We start from the raw sequence: 18,135 nt of genomic DNA, 5'->3' as shown, positions 1-18,135 counted from the left end.
AACCCTTGCTCTATCACATTAAAAAAATTTTTTTTAAAATTAAACATTAGATTTTTAATTTTTAAGTTAAACATTAAGCATTTTAATTTTTAAATTCTATTTTATTATTATTTTTTATTGGACTGTAGTTGCTTTATAATGTTATGTTAGCGTGTGCTGTAGAGCGAAGTGAATCGGCTACATGTATACATATATCCCCTCCTTTTTGGATTTCCTTCCCACTTAGGTCACTGCGGAGCGCTGAGTAGAGCTCCTTGTGCTCTACCGTGGGTTCTCATTAGTTGTCTGTTTCATAGGTAGCAGTGTATATGCGTCAATCCCAGAATTCTATTCATTCTACTCCTGCCTCCTCACTCAGTGTCTGTGTGTTTGTTCTCTGCATCTGTGTCTCTATTTCTGCTTTCTGAAAAAGTTTATCTGTACCGTTTTTCTGGATTCCACATATATGTGATATTTGTTTTTTCGGTCACTTATTCTTCAATTCCAGCAGTCTCTATTTTCTCTTCTGTCAAAGAGAAGTGGTGGAACAGTGGCCCCAGCCTTCCTTCCACCTATGATTTTGCAATTCACCCTGGTTTCTGCACCTAGGTATCCATATCTGAATGGGTCATGTAGCCCCATTTTCTCCCACTGAACTGATTTGCAGCCTGTTTCAGGAAGGTGGAAGGCTTGGAGAATTGCCATCTTGAGAAAGCAAATGCATTATTCATCTTGTCAAACTTTTATAAAATGCATAATTGTTGGCAGAAAGTATTTTAAAATGCCTTTTTTTCTTCCCCATTAAATAAAAGCCTAATTACTAAACGTGGAATGGGATCTCCAGATTGATGATGAGGGAATTGGTTTCTCATCCTACTTCCATGTCTAGTATTAAACTAGGATGACAAGAGATCAAACAGAATAAAAAACTGTAGGTGATTTTCAAAATTCATGGATCTCACAGATATTCTCTGAGGCCATGAAACTTGCTTTGGCCTAGAATTCAATTGCTTATGGTATTTCTCCCTCTTCTTTAATCACAGTTACTTCTGTTGTATTAGTAGGTTAGGATAAACACATATCTACATGAAAATAAGTTACTCATCTCAGTAAATTCTGATTTCTGTGAACAGTAAGAAAAAAGAATAAATATAAAATGTATTCAGATGTACTAGCTATTTGATTTAGTCTAGGCTTCAGGAATATGGAAATCATTAATAATGGAAACAGGTATAGTGCTACTGCCTGACACTGATTTGCTCAGGACTGGTGTTAAGGTGAAAGCAGTGTTACTTCTTTAAAGCCAGAATCAACTTCCCATTTCCTCCTAATCTTCAGTTCAGCTTTACAAAAAGCTTAGTGACATTCACTACGTAGCAGATCCTGGGGTAGCCCTTTGAGAAAACAATGACATGGTCCCTTATCTTCCAAATTTTTTACAGCCCCATAGGAAGCAGAATGCAGAAATAGAGTGAAAAAAGTCTGATGATACCGTACAAAGTAGAAAACAAGTCATGTTTATGAGATGTTCCGGGAAAGGCTTCATAGAGTTGGTGATTGATGTGCAGAAATTTTAAGAAAATTTCATCAGGTGAACTTGAAGAAGAGACTGATGGAAGAAAGACAAAGATGTGATGTCACAGAAGTTGACACCTGCTCCGATGACACTGGGGAAGTAGAGGAAGCGGATTGAAGTGGGAGAAGGGGAAGCAAGGCTGTAGTGAAAAGAAAGGAATAGGCCCGAAAAGGAAGGTCGTAACTGCCATGTCTAGCGCCTTGAATTTTGTCCTTAGGTGATGGAGATATGGAAGGTATGTGAGCTTGTCACTTCATGATCAGAGTTGCATTTTGGATGATTATTTGTGGCTGGATTATGGAGGATGGTGTGTTGGGAACCAGATTGCGTGGTGGCATGGAGACCCAGTTAAAAGGGTAATGCAATAGTTCGAATGAGTGATGAGATAATTTTCTGGTATAAAATATTCTATTGATTCATAAATTCGCTGCCACATTTTAAAATGTCAGCAAATTGAAAAAATCTTAGTATTCAGTAGAACTAATTCATTGCTGGTTTTATAGTTTAAAATTATTCATGAAATTGATAGCAATGAAAAATTGAAAGGAGGTTAGTATTTTGTCAGTAAAATTAAACCAGTATACTCACAAAAATTTTCAAAGTTATAATTTTGCTATATAATGTTGAATATAACTTTAAAAAATGTAAGGTAATGAATTTGTAATATATATACATATATATATACATACATATATATATGTACACACACATCTAGTTGTTAGTAGAAATTATATATGTGTGAAAATAAGTGAATAATAAATCATAATGTTGGTACAGGTAGGTATCTGTCGAATTTGCATTTGTTAGTTATAACCAGGATTTTTTGTTAACCCAAGTCATGGCATAAGTAATGGATATTTTTGAGCAGAAAGTTAAATCCCAAATCTAGAAGGAATGAAAATATTTGTCATGGAAAATTAAATAGCCATATATGCATATAAGATTATAATTTTAAAAGAGCATGTGTTAAAAGATCATTGCAAATCATATGTTTGGAACAGCATGCTTGAAAATAGCTTTAGATTGTCTCACAAATGGTGTAGCATATAAATCTTACCAAATTTTGCTTCGGGTGCATAAATCCTCACTTAGTTACCACAACAAGAAACAAAAGTCAGAGTTGATGGAATTAGAATATCCGTAGCCTTGTGGGGGAATGGAATAGAATTTTCTGCCACATCTTTTTCAGTATGAATTTAAGGCTTAGAAAAAAATGTTGCTATTTAAATACACAGTTGTGTACAAGTTATTATAAACGTTAGGCCGTATGCCCCATGATCAAATAATGAAATAATGATCAGTTTCTGTTGTACATTATTTTCAATTCAAACTAATGCTCAGGATCTGATTTCATGCCTTACTGTTTGTCAGACTTTTCTTTATTTATGTATAATATTATCAGTGCCTATAATTTTAGGATTGCGAGTTTTTTGCACTGCATTTGATGTCTGATTATTTATCAGTCTGCAGAGATTACATTGAGGCTTTAGAGGTTAGGATGTATTTGCTATGAATGACTTTTATGAAATTTTAAAAAATAACTTTTTCATAGGATCTGTTTATCCTTGTCTCTTTTTTCCCTGCATGTGATCATAGAATGTTTTATAATACTTTGAGGAAACTTCTTTATTCAATAGTAAAATATATTTTTACTGCATATTTCCCTCAGTAGGTTCTGTTAGGGGAATCATTGATGACATGTTTCAAAGCAGAAATCTTTTCATGCTTTTTATTTTTTTTACTATTTAATGAGATTTCAGGTATATTTTAACAACTGGGGTTTCCCTGATGAATCATTAAAATAAGTGAGTGGGCTGGAAGGTAACATGAACTTTTTTCTTAGCGCTACCCTGTTTTACTATGCTGGGTTACTGGTTGCTTTTTAAATAGAACCTGGGTGTGTTGGACTTGGTGGGTGGAGGTTCAGAAGGGAAGAAGGGAAAGGGTCAGTTAGAAAATACCAGGTAAATCTCTGATAACCTACTGGGAAATCCGACTCAAATTCTACTTTCCTCAATGTACTCCATTTTGTATTTAAGCTCTCTATATTTGCTCTGCCAAACTCAACTTTCCAAATACTGTGTATAGGCAAATAGAAAATATATTTCCAGCAGTTGATTGAAGTTTAAGGTATTAAGCCATATGTGGATTAGCCTGTGGAGTCAATTTCTCATGTGTGTGGGATTAAAACCGTTAAAACCCTCATCACCGAAACCATACCTTCCCACAACTAATGGTGCTAAGGTGTCTGTGGAATATTTTAATACAACAGGTCCTCTAATTTAAAATTGTTACTTGGTATTTGGTTGGAAAATTATTTGAATATTAAAGGTAACTGCACTGACATCATATATGAGGGCTAGTTATGGGATTCTAATGTAACTTAGGTTTAGTTTTTAAAAATCCACATGAGATATTTATACATAGTACATCTTTTTCTATGTCAGTGGCATATTGCAAATTTCCTTTAGCTATTACTGTTAAAAGCAACAACAACAAAAAAACTCAACTACCACAGCAGTTGTCACTGCTGGAGGAGGTAGACAGAAATGTAGTTTACCTTGAAAGTGATCATGGCTTAGTGAATAAAGAAATTGGGTCAAGTTTAAAATAAATGCAAGTACTATGACAAAAGTTTTTAATACAGATTTTAAAATATTCACAGCATTGGTTTCAGGCTACTTTTGTTCTTGGTGATTTTATCAATGCATTATTATTTTTAATTGAGATGACTCTAATGGCACCTTTTCATTTTGGTCAAAATATTTATATAAAATACTATCATAATTTTTCATTTTGTATTCCCTCACATTCTTACTTGTGAATGTAAATTTTTTGAAAAGTAGGTAATTCTCAGATCATTTTGACCTCTGATGATCTTAAATAAAACTTGAAGTGGTTTAAAATTCCTATGTCCAAGCTATCACTTTGACTCATTTTATATTGCTAATTTAATGTTTAGCATTTAACCATGTATCATTAAATCATAGTATTGATAATGAATTAAATTTTTGTAAAGCTTTAATAGTGTAGCAGATTCTCATTCATCTGGTGTCACTGGGGGATAAAATATGCTGAAGATGAGGTTTTTTTTTTTTTAGAACTGAAGCTTACTTATTTAAGCAGGAAAACTTATAAGTTGTTAAGAACTTATCTGAGACATTTTTCATACTCTTTTAGAGAGTATGAACAGATTGTCTATTTACTCATAAAATATCTCATTCTAGTGTCATGTAGAAAGGACATGGGCTTTCTGTTTGGTGTTTATTCTCCAGTGTAGGAAGTTTTTTGTTTGTTGGTTTCTTCCTTTGAAAATACCACACTCATAATTTTTATATACTTACTCTGTTTAATTGTTTCAGGGCTTATCATCTGTGGTAGTACCTGTACTATTACTTTAATGGATTCGTAAATCCAGGCACCTCAGTAAGACATTTGGCTACCTGTAGGCTCACCAGCATCATTTGGCAAATATCTGGCCACAGCCTCCTGCCATGGAGGGAACGCTGTCATCCTGTGGAGCAAGGACTTTCAGTGTTGAGGCCCTGTTACTTCTGCTCCGCTCACTCACTCTCCAGTAGCCATCGCTCTAGGTGCAAAATTGTCTGTATTCCTTCCTTCATGAGCACCTCTAGTGTCAGGGTGACCATTTGTAGTTTTCTGAGCTTATTGCTAAAATGGGCAAATGGTGTACTCCCTTTGTCTTTTAGTAAATTCCAGCATAACAGCAAAGGTTCTTTTTTTACGCAGTGTTGTTTTTTTTTTTTTAAACTACTGCTCATATGTTTCCAGCAGTGTTTCTAAAACAAAACAAGCACAGTGAAAGTATTTGAGCTGTTCTTTAATGTGCTATAATGACATTTGGTTTGAATCTTATGTTTAAAAATCAGCTTCCCCTCTTTTGCTTGCACCTAATGGGAATCATCTTTCTGCCAGGTTGTGCTTAAAGAAGACTATAAGGGAAGAACATATTTTCTTCTTGCCGCAAACATTGCAGTAGAAGTAAGTGGGGAACTGCCAGGATATGTCTGTCTCCACAAAACAAGCAGAACAAATTTCCATGAATCAAAGCCACTAAGTATAGTTTTCAGAGATGGTAGGACATAGTTACTTTCCCTCGAAAAATACCCCAAATGCAGGCACACCCTTTGGCCACTAGAAGAATGTTTCAGTAAACGCTAGTTCAAACCTGTACATTTCACTCTTCTGACTGAGCTATTAAAGGGGTGGAAATCTACTATAACTATAATCTTTTTTCCCCTTTTCTATTTTTCAACCTCCCACATGCTTGGTGTTCAGTTCTGCTTACTGAGTGTCTTGAATCTGCAGCGGCACCTACACGCACTGCCTCCACAGTGGCTGATGGTTTGCAGATAACTCATGATTCAGACCTGTAAGAAACATCTGTAACTGCAGGGCATGACATGTGCTCTAGATTAATCATGGAAAAGGGCAGAGTAATGAAGAATCAGAATGCTTTTTTTTCCCCCCAAATATTAATGTTGCTTTGAGATTATATGAGTGGAATATTCGCTAGAGTGGTTTATATCACCCTCTATCACTTGGGGAAGTATCTCGGGTCATTATTATAAGAAGCTCTTACAGATCTTTTAAGCATATACACAGCATATACACCTTAGTGTGACTAGGTCAGAGGAAATAAAGCAAGATAGTAGATATGTGTCATGTGATACAGTGAGCAAATTAATGTTAAACTGCTTGTATTTTTTCTTGAAAATCTTGATATGATTTTAAAAATTGCTTTTCATTGGTTTCTCTTTTGCTTTCTAGAAGTTTCAACCATTTGAAGGGCAAATGGCTACCATTTTGTTAAACTTTGGAGGCTGTTTATTAATGTACTGTATACAGCATCATACAGATGAAGTCTCCAGACAACCTGAAATAATTAAGCTGCATAGCTCAGTCTCTGAGCTTACTTTTTCCTCAGACAATATGCAGTACTCTCCAATTCATATTTGAAATACAAGCTGCTGAAGAGGAATGGTTAACACCCAGTTCAGTTAAGTTCAGCCGCTCAGTCATGTCCGACTCTTTGCGACCCCATGGACTGCAGCACACCAGGCTTCCCTGTCCTCACCAACTCCCGGAGCTTGCTCAAACTCATTGAGTCAGTGATACCGTCCAACCAGCTCATCCTCTGGTGTCCCCTACTCCTTCTGCCTTCAGTCTTCCCCAGCATCAGGGTCTTTTGCAAGGAGTCAGTTCTTCACATCAGGTAGCCAAAGTATTGGAGTTTGAGCTTCAGCATCAGTCTTTCCAATGAATATTCAGGACTGATTTCCTTTAGGATGGACTGGTTGGATTTCCTTGCAGTCCAAGAGACTCTCAAGAGTCTTCTCCAACACCACAGTTCAAAAGCATCAGTTCTTCGGTGCTCAGCTTTCTTTATGGTCCAACTCTCACATCCATACATGGTTACTGGAAAAACCATAGCTTTGACTAGACGGACCTTTGTTGGCACAAAGTAATGTGTCTGCTTTTTAATGTGCTGTCTAGATTGGTCATAGCTTTCCTTCCAAGGAGCAAGCATCTTTTAACTTCATGGCTGGAGTCACCATCTACAGTGATTTTGGAGCCCCCAAAAATAAAGTCTGCCACTGTTTCCATTGTTTCCCCATCTATTTGCCATGAGATGGGACCAGATGCCATGATCTTTATTCTTTGAATGCTGAGTTTTGAGCCAGCTTTTTCACTCTCCTCTTTCACTTTCATCAAGAGGCTCTTTAGTTCCTCTTCGCTTTCTGCCATAATGGTGGTGTCATCTGCATCTCTGAGGTTATTGATATTTCTTCTGGCAATCTTGATTCCAGCTTGTGAGTCATCCAGCCCAGCATTTCACATAATGTACTCTGCATATAAGTTAAATAAGCAGGGTGACAATATCCAGCCTTGACATACTCCTTTCCCAATTTGGAACCTGTCCTTTGTTCCATGTCTGGTTCTAACTGTTGCTTCTTGACCTGCATACAGATTTCTCAGGAGGCAGGCAAGGTGGTCTGATATTCCCATCTCTTTAAGAATTTTCCACAGTTTGTTGTGATCTGCAAAGTAAAGGCTTTGGTGTAGTCAATAAAGCAGAAGTAGATGTTTTTTGGAACTCTCTTGCTTTTTCTGTGATCCAACGGATGTTGGCAATTTGATCTCTGGTTCCTCTGCCTTTTCTAAATCCAGCTTGAACATCTGGAATTTCTTAGTTCATGTATTGTTGAAACCTTGCTTAGAGAATTTTGAGCATTACTTTGCCAGTGTGTGAGATGAGTGCAATTGTGTGGTAGTTTGAACATTTTTTGGCATTGCCTTTCTTTGGGATTGGAATGAAAACTGACCTTTTCCAGTCTTGTGGCCACTGCTGAGTTTTCCAAATTTGCTGGCATATTGAGTACAGCACTTTCACAGCATCATCTTTTAGGATTTGAAATAGCCCAGCTGAAATTCCATCACCTCCAGTAGCTTTGTTTGTAGTGATGCTTCCTAAGGCGCACTTGACTTTGGACTCCAGGATGTCTGGCCCTTGGTGAGTGATCACACATCATGGTTATCTGGGTCATGAAGATCTTTTTTGTATAGTTCTTCTGTGTATTCTTGCCACCTCCTCTTAATATCTTCTGCGTTAGTTAGGTCCATAACATTTCTATCCTTAATTGTGCCCATCTTTGCATGAAATGTCCCCTTGGTATCTCTAATTTTCTTGAAGAGATCTCTAGTCTTTCCCATTTTATTGTTTTCTTCTTTTTCTTTACATTGATCACTGAGGAAGGCTTTCTTATCTCTCCTTGGTATTCTTTGGAACTCTTCATTCAAATGTGTATCTTTCCTTTTCTCCTTTGCCTTTTGTTTCTCTTCTTTTGTCAGCTATTTGTAAGGCCTCCTCAGACAACCATTTTGCCTTTTTGCATTTCTTTTTCTTGGAAATGGTCTTGATCTTTGTCTCCTGTACAATGTCACAAACCTCTGTCCATAGTTCTTCATGTACTCTATCAAATCTAATCCATTGAATCTAACACCCACTGCCTTTCAATTGCCTATTCACATTTCTTTGGTGAATAGGGAGCTGTGATTGAAAAGAACTGATTTTAAAATGCTGGAGGATTCTATCTTTACTCCTTAGGTCCTGGTGGCTCAGACAGTAAAGACTCTGCCTGGATGCAAGAGACCCCGAGTTAGATCCCTGAGTCAGGAAAGTCCCCTGAAGAAGGGATTGGAACCCACTCCAGTATTCTTGGCCTGGAGAATCCCTTGGACAGGGGAGCCTGGCAGGCTGTAGTTCATGAAGTCACAAAGAATTGGACATGACTGAGTGACTAACATACACACACACACACACGCTAGCTGGTGTAGCCTAATACCTGGCAGTGGGGGAGCGAGTTGGGAAGTACCTAATTACTGTGTCAGCTACTGTGCTTCAATTTTATCCTCACAACACATCTCTGAGGTTAATGCTATTATCCCCATTTTAGAGAAGGTGAGACTAAGTCCTGCATGTTAGGTAACTTGTTCAAGGTCATACAGCTAGGATGTGGCAAAGCTGACCTTCGAACCTGTATCATCCTGACCCAAGGATTCATGCCTTTCCCGCATGAGGAACACTGCTTCCTATTTTGCATATAAGTGAAATATGTTTGTATATCACTGCCCAAAATGCTCGTTGGATGATTTAGATATCAAGGAATAGGATTTTCACTGCAGTTATTTCTTTGAGAACCATTTGAGACTTTCTGCTTTGAAATTCAATTTAAGCAGACATTTCCTTGACTGAGCAAGGTAAAGCACAGTTTTCTTAGTATCATCATTGAGTTTTTGGGACTAATAATTTTGTGCAGCAGCATTATTACGGAAAGCAATAATGGTGCTTAATGAATGGTGTTTACTTAAGTCATAAAAGAGAATTCATACGTGGAATATTTTTTAAACAATGTAGTTGTTATATACTGAGTGATATTTCTTGTTTACTTCTTATAGGAAATAGCATATAATTTGAAATACATATAAAAGTTTTTATATTCATACATATATTTTTATTTCACTGAGCACATTAGCAAAAGTCGTATTATTAAAGTAAAAAGTTGCTTGACAGCCACTTCTTTGTGATGAAAATTTTACCACATCTTTAGTAGCAGTGTTACTTATCGCTCTTAATGCTTTTGTTGTTTAAAGAAAGATTGTAGAAATTTTGCTGTTCACAAGCATGTAGCTTTACCCTATTTTTTCCGTCTTCCTTTGGGGGTGGGATATTGACAATAGTGAGGAACTGTCACGTGTCTCAAGAAATTGTATCCTAAAGATTTTTAACACTAGAGAGTTGATATTTGAGTATGAATGTGTGTTCTTTTAAATATGGATTCATTGGAGGCACTGGTAACTGATGAATTGATAGATGGATTAACATGAGCATTCCAGAATCACAGAATTGCTGAACTGGAAGGGGCCATACAAATGAAGGACTCCTGTAGTGGCATTCTTAGTTAGGACATGAGTTCAGTGACTATCCAAGTCCAGATAGAACTGTGGTCCAAGGTAGTGCTGAAGTTACTGAGTCAGGGTCACAGCCTTTCCATCCAGGAAATGAGACATCGCAGTAGGAGGGGACTTTAAATTTCCTGGGATAGGAGAAGAAACAGTCATTTGGAAGTAATCTTAGGACATGAAGAAAACAGAAATTAGAAAAATAAAGCATCTTTCTTTCCTCTTATGAAGGTGAATGGTGTAAAAATATTGATTACCAAATACAAATCTCATGTTACATATTAAAAAAAAAATTGGAACAAGGACTTCCCTGGTTGCTCAGTGCTTGGGGAGTCCAGCTTCTGGTGCAGGTGGTGTGGGTTTGATCCTGGTTTGGGGAACTAAGACGCCACATGCTGCAGGCCACCTGAGCCCATGTGACACAACGAGGGAGAAGCCTATATACCTCAATGAAAGATCCCACATGTCACAACTAAGATTTGATGCAGCCAAAAATAAATAAATAAATATGAAAAAAAGGGAAGATACCATAAAACAAATTAAAAAAGAATAAACCTATTTAAAAATGTGTCTGTAAATGATTTTATTTACTTTCTGGATATAATATTTGAACATATTTATTTTAAAACAGTTATATATATATGTATATTTGAATTTCTTTTTTTTTCTTAATATCTAGGATCTGTGAAGGTTTGAAAGGGCCAATGAGTATTCTCATCATTGAGGCATTCTATGGTGGGTCCCATAAACAGCTGGTGGATCTGCTTCAAGAAGAGTTAGAAGACTCTGTCCTTCATACCCTGCCTGCAAAGAAATGGCACTGGAAAGCAAGGACATCAGCTTTGTACTTCTCTCAGAACATTCCCACCAGTGAGCGTTACAGGTAATGAAAGCCCAGGCTGCGTCTCCAGCCTGTTTCAAACGCACCTGTTCTAAGGAGCCTGCGACTCTGTTGGCCTCTGTGAGATTTCCTCCAACCGTGTAATTGGTCAGTATGACTACAGTAGCTATTCCTGTAGAGACAGCAGAGCAGCATTGACATTCTGAGGACACCTGGCTGGTAGGAATGTGGCCTCGTTTAGACCCTACATGCCTCTTCTCATTTGTCTTGTCCTTTTACCACATGCACGTGTGGGTGTATGATGACATTTTTTGGCCTGAGATGAGAGTTGATCTTGTGCATACTTTTTTTTTTTTTTTTTACTTCCATGACCTCTCATGCCTCTTTGAGTGAGTATGCTGTTTTAGGGTGTCTGCTCTGTACTAGGAGCTAAGGTTGGAAAGATGGATATGACCAAGATGAATATGACTCTTATAGGCTTTTAAAGACTATTCAGTTAGAGATGGATATGCAAGTGCCATGAGAGTATGAAAAGGGGAGAAGTTGATTTCGACTGTGACAAGTTGGAGGTCGCTTTATAGAGTTGGTCAGCTTTGCTTACTCTGGAAGGATGAATGGAATTGGGGACACAGATCTCAGTTTTGAATTTTGCATCGTTAGGCAGTGGGAACTAGGGGGACCTATTAGAAAGTCTTGTGAGACACACGGAAAAGCTGAATGGGAGCTACTGATTCCATTTCAAGGAAACAAGTAGAATGAAATCCCCCTGGGACATCCCTACTGCCATGTGTCTCCTGATGGTTAAGTAGTGGATGATTATCCTACTGTGGTTTACATATCCGATGTTCTTACCACTCTGGGCCCTTCTGTGTAGGGCTACATTGATGTCGGCAGGAGTGAGGAGTGCCAGACTGATAATGAATGGAGTTCGAGACAGGTTGTTAGAGTGAGGGCACATTGCAAGCTGCAGTGCCCACCTTGGCTTCAGCAGCCATGTCCATCTGCTGCTGCTTGAAGGGTGGAGCAGTGACAAGGGAGAGAGCAGCTTGAGATTTAAATGTAGGTTGCTGTTCTTACTAGTAATTTGGGGGATTTAGAAAATAGCCCATTTGGTGTATGAAAACCATGCATCACCTCTGAAAATTCAGATTGTCAGATGAAACAGCAGTGAACATTCAAGTCATGTTGCTTGGAATTTAAAGGTAAAAGCTGTTTGGGGGCATGTTGAGAATTTTGTATTTTTCTAATCTAAAGTGTATTTTTCCTTACATAATTTAATGTTTTATATTCTGATGTCACCAAGTGAGTATTGTAGATTCACTAGTAGTATTAGAAATTTCAATGCATGTATCGATAAAAAATCTTAAGGGCAATGACAAGCCTATTGCTGTGTTAAGATCTGACTGTTGATAGTTGCTTTCACATCTCATTTAATTGTGTTTTCACAGTACCATTTGCATTATATTACTTAAGGTCAAGTGATCCTGTTGGTTTTATGGCACATTTTCATTTAACATTACCATTTGATATAATACATTCATACGTACCAAATGATATGATACATTTGTACAGTGATTTGAACATTGAAATGAACCATTTTTCTATCTGCTGTTAGATTTCATTTTGATTACGCAGTATTTCTGAATGGAATTATTGTATCACAAATATGTGTGTGTGGGTAGCATGCAGACAAACACTTCTGTGGGCATGGCTTCCCCACTCTGAAGTCTGAAGCATTTGAGGATGAACATCGTATTGGTTTTTGAAGCAGTCTTATTTGGGAGGTAGGTTTTTGGAATATGATAATGTGGAGTTTTACTTTCTGATAGCCATAAGCTCTAGGTCCTATCAGTGGTGTCTGTGGTCTTTCAAGCTCAGCCATTTAAGCTGAAGTTAATGGTACTTATTAACCTAATCAGACTTCACTTAAAGATATACCTCACTAGTCTAACTTACAGTTATATTTGACTAGGGTTAACTTACCTATTCTTTTTTTTTTGTTTTTGTTTTTGTACAAACATGCCTCAAATGTTTTAATAGATTTCAGCTTTTCCTTAAACTGTCTTTCCATAGTCAAAACAAAACAACAAAGACCCAATGTTAAAATCACTTAATAAACTTACAAACTTGAAAAATTAGACACTTCAGATAGGCAATAAACTTCATATTATGAAAGCAATATATTCCAAGTTTCAAAGATTTGACAAATTCTGCAGAATGTCTTTCATCAGTAGATGGAAACTTTCAAACGCCAGTCTTCCGTCAGGTAGGACTGGGTGTCATTCACTGGTCTGAGGTCGAATCCATTTCAAGGCATGTCGCGGTGGCACAGTAATGGCGGGGTGATAGAACGTACAGTCAGGTCGCGTACACTGCGTGTTAAACCTACAGTGTTTCGGATGATAGAAGGGACACTCCATTTTCTTACAAGCTGGGAAGTAGCGGCACAGCTGACTACTGGAAGGCGGTGCTGGTGCTGTGACTGGTTTTGGAGGCAGTCCTGGGGTTCTTCGGCTCATGTGAGTGAAGGGACAGTCTGGTTTAGTACATTTTGCATCATATTTACAATTTGGATGAACAAACAGACACTTCTCAGCAAATTTACAATTAGGAAAGGCTTTGCACGGCGACACGGGGTGATGGTAAGCGCACGCGTCCCCGTTCTTGCAGGCGGGCCAGTACCTGCAGCGCTCCAGCAGCTTCTCTGGCTTCTGCGCACGCTCAGCTCGCTCATCTCAGCTTGACTGATCTGCAGAGTTTCTGCCATTACGGGGTCAATTTGTAATCGGGATAACAACTGCCTCTGTTGAGTTCCTTGACTTTTGTCTATATTATCTCCTTTTGCTTCCTCTTCTTTAATGGGAGAACTTATCCTGGGGACTCTGCCTTGTCCCTGGACCATTTCTGCTAGCAATTCTTCCTGAGAAGTTCGAGTTCTGGGAGCAACTGGAAGTGTCTGTTTCTGTGAGACTGTAGAATAGTTAGTTGTTTTTGTTACAGATTCTTGAGCTTCAGAAATAGCCTTCAAAATTAGATTCTTGTTAGCTTGTTTAGAAGGTGGAAGTGAAGGTCTCCGTTCGGGCTTCGCCGGCACTGACACACTGCTGGAGAGGCTTCCAGTCCGGGACCCACAGTCATCGTCTGCCTCCTCCTCTTCTCCATCGTGACTGAACTTCTTTACTTTAACAACTGAACTTACCACAGGCAACTTTCTCTTCCGAAAGTTTTCTTCCTCAATACTCATCTTTTCTGAGTTGCTTCTGAAGAAGGGACTGTAAGTCTCTTCTAAGCTGTGAAGCACTTCTGGTTCACACAGACGTCCTGTCTCATACACCCGGCTGCTCTGAACATCAAGCTGTTTGGCAGCATGAACACTGTTTTGCTGCTGTTGAAACTGCAACCTGTTTAAATGAGTACCACTGTCTGCGTTTCGACTCGCAGGTGGTCGATAAATTTCAATAGAAGGACGAGAAGAACCGTACGTAAGTGTCACTGTAGTTTTTTTCTGAGATAAGGGATTCTCCTGCACAAAATTGAGGTCTTCATCAATGAGATCATCTGGTTCTGGCTTAATATCAATCACATCTTCAGAGGGTGCTAGCTCCCTCAAAGGTTTCACTGTGGACATTAGTCGGGTTGCAGCTCCATCATCGTAAGTCTGTCTGACATTAGTGGCTTTCTGCTCCTGTGAACCTGTAGGAACTCTAGATTCTCTTTTTTCAGGTCTAGTGCTAGAAACTGCAAGAGGCGGCACTGCCGCTTCGTGCCTTCTCTCATCTCCTCGACTGAAACTGCTCTTGTTTGAAGGTACGTTACCATCAAAGAGGTTGGTGTCAGAAGACTTCAGACTAGAGGGGTCAGTTGTTACAGAACGAAGTTTATCTAATACACCGTGAAGCCATACGGTGAATCGAACTGTGTTGTTCCCTAGAAACAGGGACAGGTCCTCTGTCATTTGGTCCTGACTTTTCTTGTTGGCCACCATCACCATAATGTAATCAGGAAGTTCTTCATCTATTTAAAAGGAAAAGTATATAAAGACGACATAAGCTCCTAATTCTTGCAATTTCCCCTTAATGGCACTCCGGATCTTACGGCTGATCTCCGTGCCGATCTCCATGGCTCCGCGGGGGGAAGCGGCGGGCACTGCGCGGCGTCCCGCGGACCAGGGGCCCGGCCCCGGCTTCCCCGCCCGCAGCCAGACCGCCACCGCCGCTCCCGGCCGCGCGCCCTGCGTGATCCGCCCCCCAACTTACCTACTCTTTACCAAATAACCTTTTTGAACACTTTTAGAAAAATAGCAGCAGCTTGCAAACTTATACTAAGTTAAAAAAATATGCTCACTCAACCCTAGATTGAAGTGCAAGAATGACATTTTGTTATACCAGTTAAATCTGATCTCTCTAGAGACTTTTAAAGATATGAAATCTTGATTTCTGTTTGTTTACTCTATTTGTACATTTGTCAAATGAAATCACCAAAATTCATAAAGATAAAATGAGTAAGCACCAATATATTGCATACTAGGCAAAAACTACTCTTAACTAGCAGGAATGTATCTGATGAGAAAGACCTGGAATGTAGGTACACAGATTATTTTTTTTTAACATCTGTACATGTAGTCATTGTTTTTATAAGCTTGTTATCTGGGTAATATTTTATTAGTACAAGAATAAATTGGCCGGCCTAATTAATCAGTTCGATTCTGCTTTATCTTGATGACAAAAGGAATACATCATGATTCACATTTAGACCTGTTTAATTTTTATTACAGATTATAAAAGCTCCACAGTTTATTTTTCTCAAGAGTAGTTTGGTAATTATTAGGTTATATTAAAGCTTTGCCTTCTGGAAACTTCACAGAATGCAGAAAAATGTTTCTGAGGATGGGCCTCAATTTCATGTTCTGAAATGTATGAGTCATTTGTCCCAGGATCAAGCATTTCTACTTTCTTAAAATATACCTAGAGTAGGCATCGAAGATATTTCATTCTTTTTTCCTTCTGCAGCATCTTTACTAAACTGAAAGAATCACTCTTAACTTAAAATCATATTTTGTTCACTCTGTGGTGCTTACCATTATATTTTAATTCATCTGAGGTATTGTAGCAGATACTGATCATTGCCCACTTAACTTCTCTTCTTCCTTGTTGACAGAATCAGTTTTCTTTGGGGTGGCTAAGTACCCAGCACCTGGGAGTGAAGTTTGACAGACCTAAGTCAGTCATGATGATCCCGTTCCCTGGCAGATTGTCCAGGCTTTCCTTTGAAGTTAGTGCTGGATTCTGGCAAATTTTGATTTAAGTAGTTGACTTCTGGGGTTTCTTCCAACTAAGTTTTTTTTTTTTTTCCTCGTTTTATGTTTTTACTTATAAAAAGAGAGAGCCATCTCCCCTTCTCTATGTTTGACTGCAATTATGACCTCTACAACTGGGCGGTGACAACTGGAGGACAAAACACCAGGCCTGTCAGCAAAGTCCGAGGAAGGGCTGCGAGGCTATAGCTCCTTAGTCCTCTGAAAACCCTCTTTGTCTGAAACATGTAGACATATTTTGTAAAATGATATATATTTCCTTTTAAATTCATAGCGAGCACAGTGAGAGGAGATCTGTAGAGGGTTGTGGAAATTAGAGCGATCACCTGGCTTTGAAGCTGTGGTTGATTAGTGTTCATAAAGGGGACAGGTTAACTGAGTTGTTATTTGTTACATTCTTGAAATGAAATATTGGGTAGAGTTAACCTGAATTAGGAAGCTTTCCATGTCCTCTTATCGGAACCTCTCCAAGACAAGTGACCAAAAGTGAGGTGACAGACAATGTTATTAGATGCTATCTTTGGTACCAAGAAAGGAGGTTCTAAGAACAGAACAATGGAAGAGTGCCCTGGAGATGAATGAAGATAGTTGCCTGGGATCAGTGTAGCCGCCGGTGCCCCACCCGTACCCCTCCCTCCTGTCTCCTGCTGTGTGTGTGCCCTCGTCCGCTTCCTGCTGGCAGTCTCGTCAGCCCTTTGCCTGGAGAAGCAGCTGTGGGCAGCATGCCCCGAGCAACCCTCCATCGCCCCTCAGATGAAATCATTCTGAAGTGTGAACACGAGAGAAATCATTAACAAAGATTCCTCCAAAACCCTGTAAGTCAGGAAGTAAAAGCATAATTCTAAATAATTCATGGGTCACAGAAGAAATTATCGTGGATACTAAAAAACAGAACTGAGTCATAGTGAACATACTGCCTGTCACAATGTGGGTTGCTTCTAAAGTGACAAAGCCACATCATCTTTACTAGATTTATTATTATTATTATTTTTAAAATTATGACATTCAGGACTTTCTAAAGCTTATGGCTGAGGGAGAGTAGGGCCCCTCTTACTTGAATCTAGGCATAGTACTGGGAAGGAAAAATAAAAAGAGCAAAAAATAGTGAAATTGAAATCACACACACACACACGGCCCCTCTTACTTGAATCTAGGCATAGTACTGGGAAGGAAAAATAAAAAGAGCAAAAAATAGTGAAATTGAAATCACACACACACACACACACACACACGGGCTTCCCTTGTGGCTCAGTGGTAAATAATTCACACACACACACACACACACACACACACACACAGAGGCTTCCCTTGTGGCTCAGTGGTAAATAATTCACACACACACACACATACACACAGGCTTCCCTTGTGGCTCAGTGGTAAATAATTCACACACACACACACATACACACACACACACACACACAGGCTTCTCTTGTGGCTCAGTGGTAAATAATACACACACACACACACACACACAGGCTTCCCTTGTGGCTCAGTGGTAAATAATTCACTCACACACACACACACACACACACACACAGGCTTCCCTTGTGGCTCAGTGGTAAATAATTCACACACTCACACACACACACACACACACACACACACACAGAGGCTTCCCTTGTGGCTCAGTGGTAAATAATTCACACACACACACACACACACACACACACAGGCTTCCCTTGTGGCTCAGTGGTAAATAATTCACACACACACACACACACACACACACACACACACACACACACACACACACAACACACACCACAGGCTTCCCTGTGGTCGTGGTAAATAATTTCACACACACACACACACACACACACACAGAGGCTTCCCTTGTGGCTCAGTGGTAAATAATTCACACACACACACACACACACATACACACACACAGGCTTCCCTTGTGGCTCAGTGGTAAATAATTCTCACACACACACACAC

The 18,135-nt window shown here is 39.0% G+C and overlaps 2 protein-coding genes across 11 annotated transcripts in view; one reads left to right on the top strand and one right to left on the bottom strand.

The window, feature by feature from the left end:
* The window catches only part of GTDC1 (glycosyltransferase like domain containing 1), a 453,404-nt gene that overhangs the window by 101,007 nt on the left and 334,262 nt on the right, over positions 1-18,135 (top strand). For 8 of the 10 annotated variants that reach the window (XR_006273214.1, XR_006273212.1, XR_006273215.1 and 5 more), the window contains one exon: positions 10,719-10,922. Coding sequence is in view for 6 of the 10 variants with exons in the window: in XM_043488224.1 (XP_043344159.1) it covers positions 10,744-10,922 (179 nt within the window). In the remaining 4 variants the exon portion in view is untranslated. Of the gene's footprint in view, positions 1-5,491; positions 5,558-10,718; positions 10,923-18,135 lie in introns of all 10 variants that reach the window. The other 2 variants (XM_043488223.1, XM_043488222.1) reach the window with 1 other exon arrangement.
* Positions 12,893-14,911, bottom strand: LOC122453900 (zinc finger CCCH domain-containing protein 14-like). Its single transcript, XM_043488218.1, is given in 2 exon segments — positions 12,893-13,599; positions 13,602-14,911. Coding segments are annotated over 2 exon segments (1,710 nt in total). The 5' UTR covers positions 14,872-14,911; the 3' UTR covers positions 12,893-13,159.

The sequence above is a fragment of the Cervus canadensis genome, chromosome 15 (assembly GCF_019320065.1).
Source record: "Cervus canadensis isolate Bull #8, Minnesota chromosome 15, ASM1932006v1, whole genome shotgun sequence".
Classification (NCBI taxonomy): domain Eukaryota; kingdom Metazoa; phylum Chordata; class Mammalia; order Artiodactyla; family Cervidae; genus Cervus; species Cervus canadensis.
The sequence above is the reverse complement of the archived record's forward strand: the minus strand, read 5'-3'. Positions and strand labels throughout refer to the sequence as shown.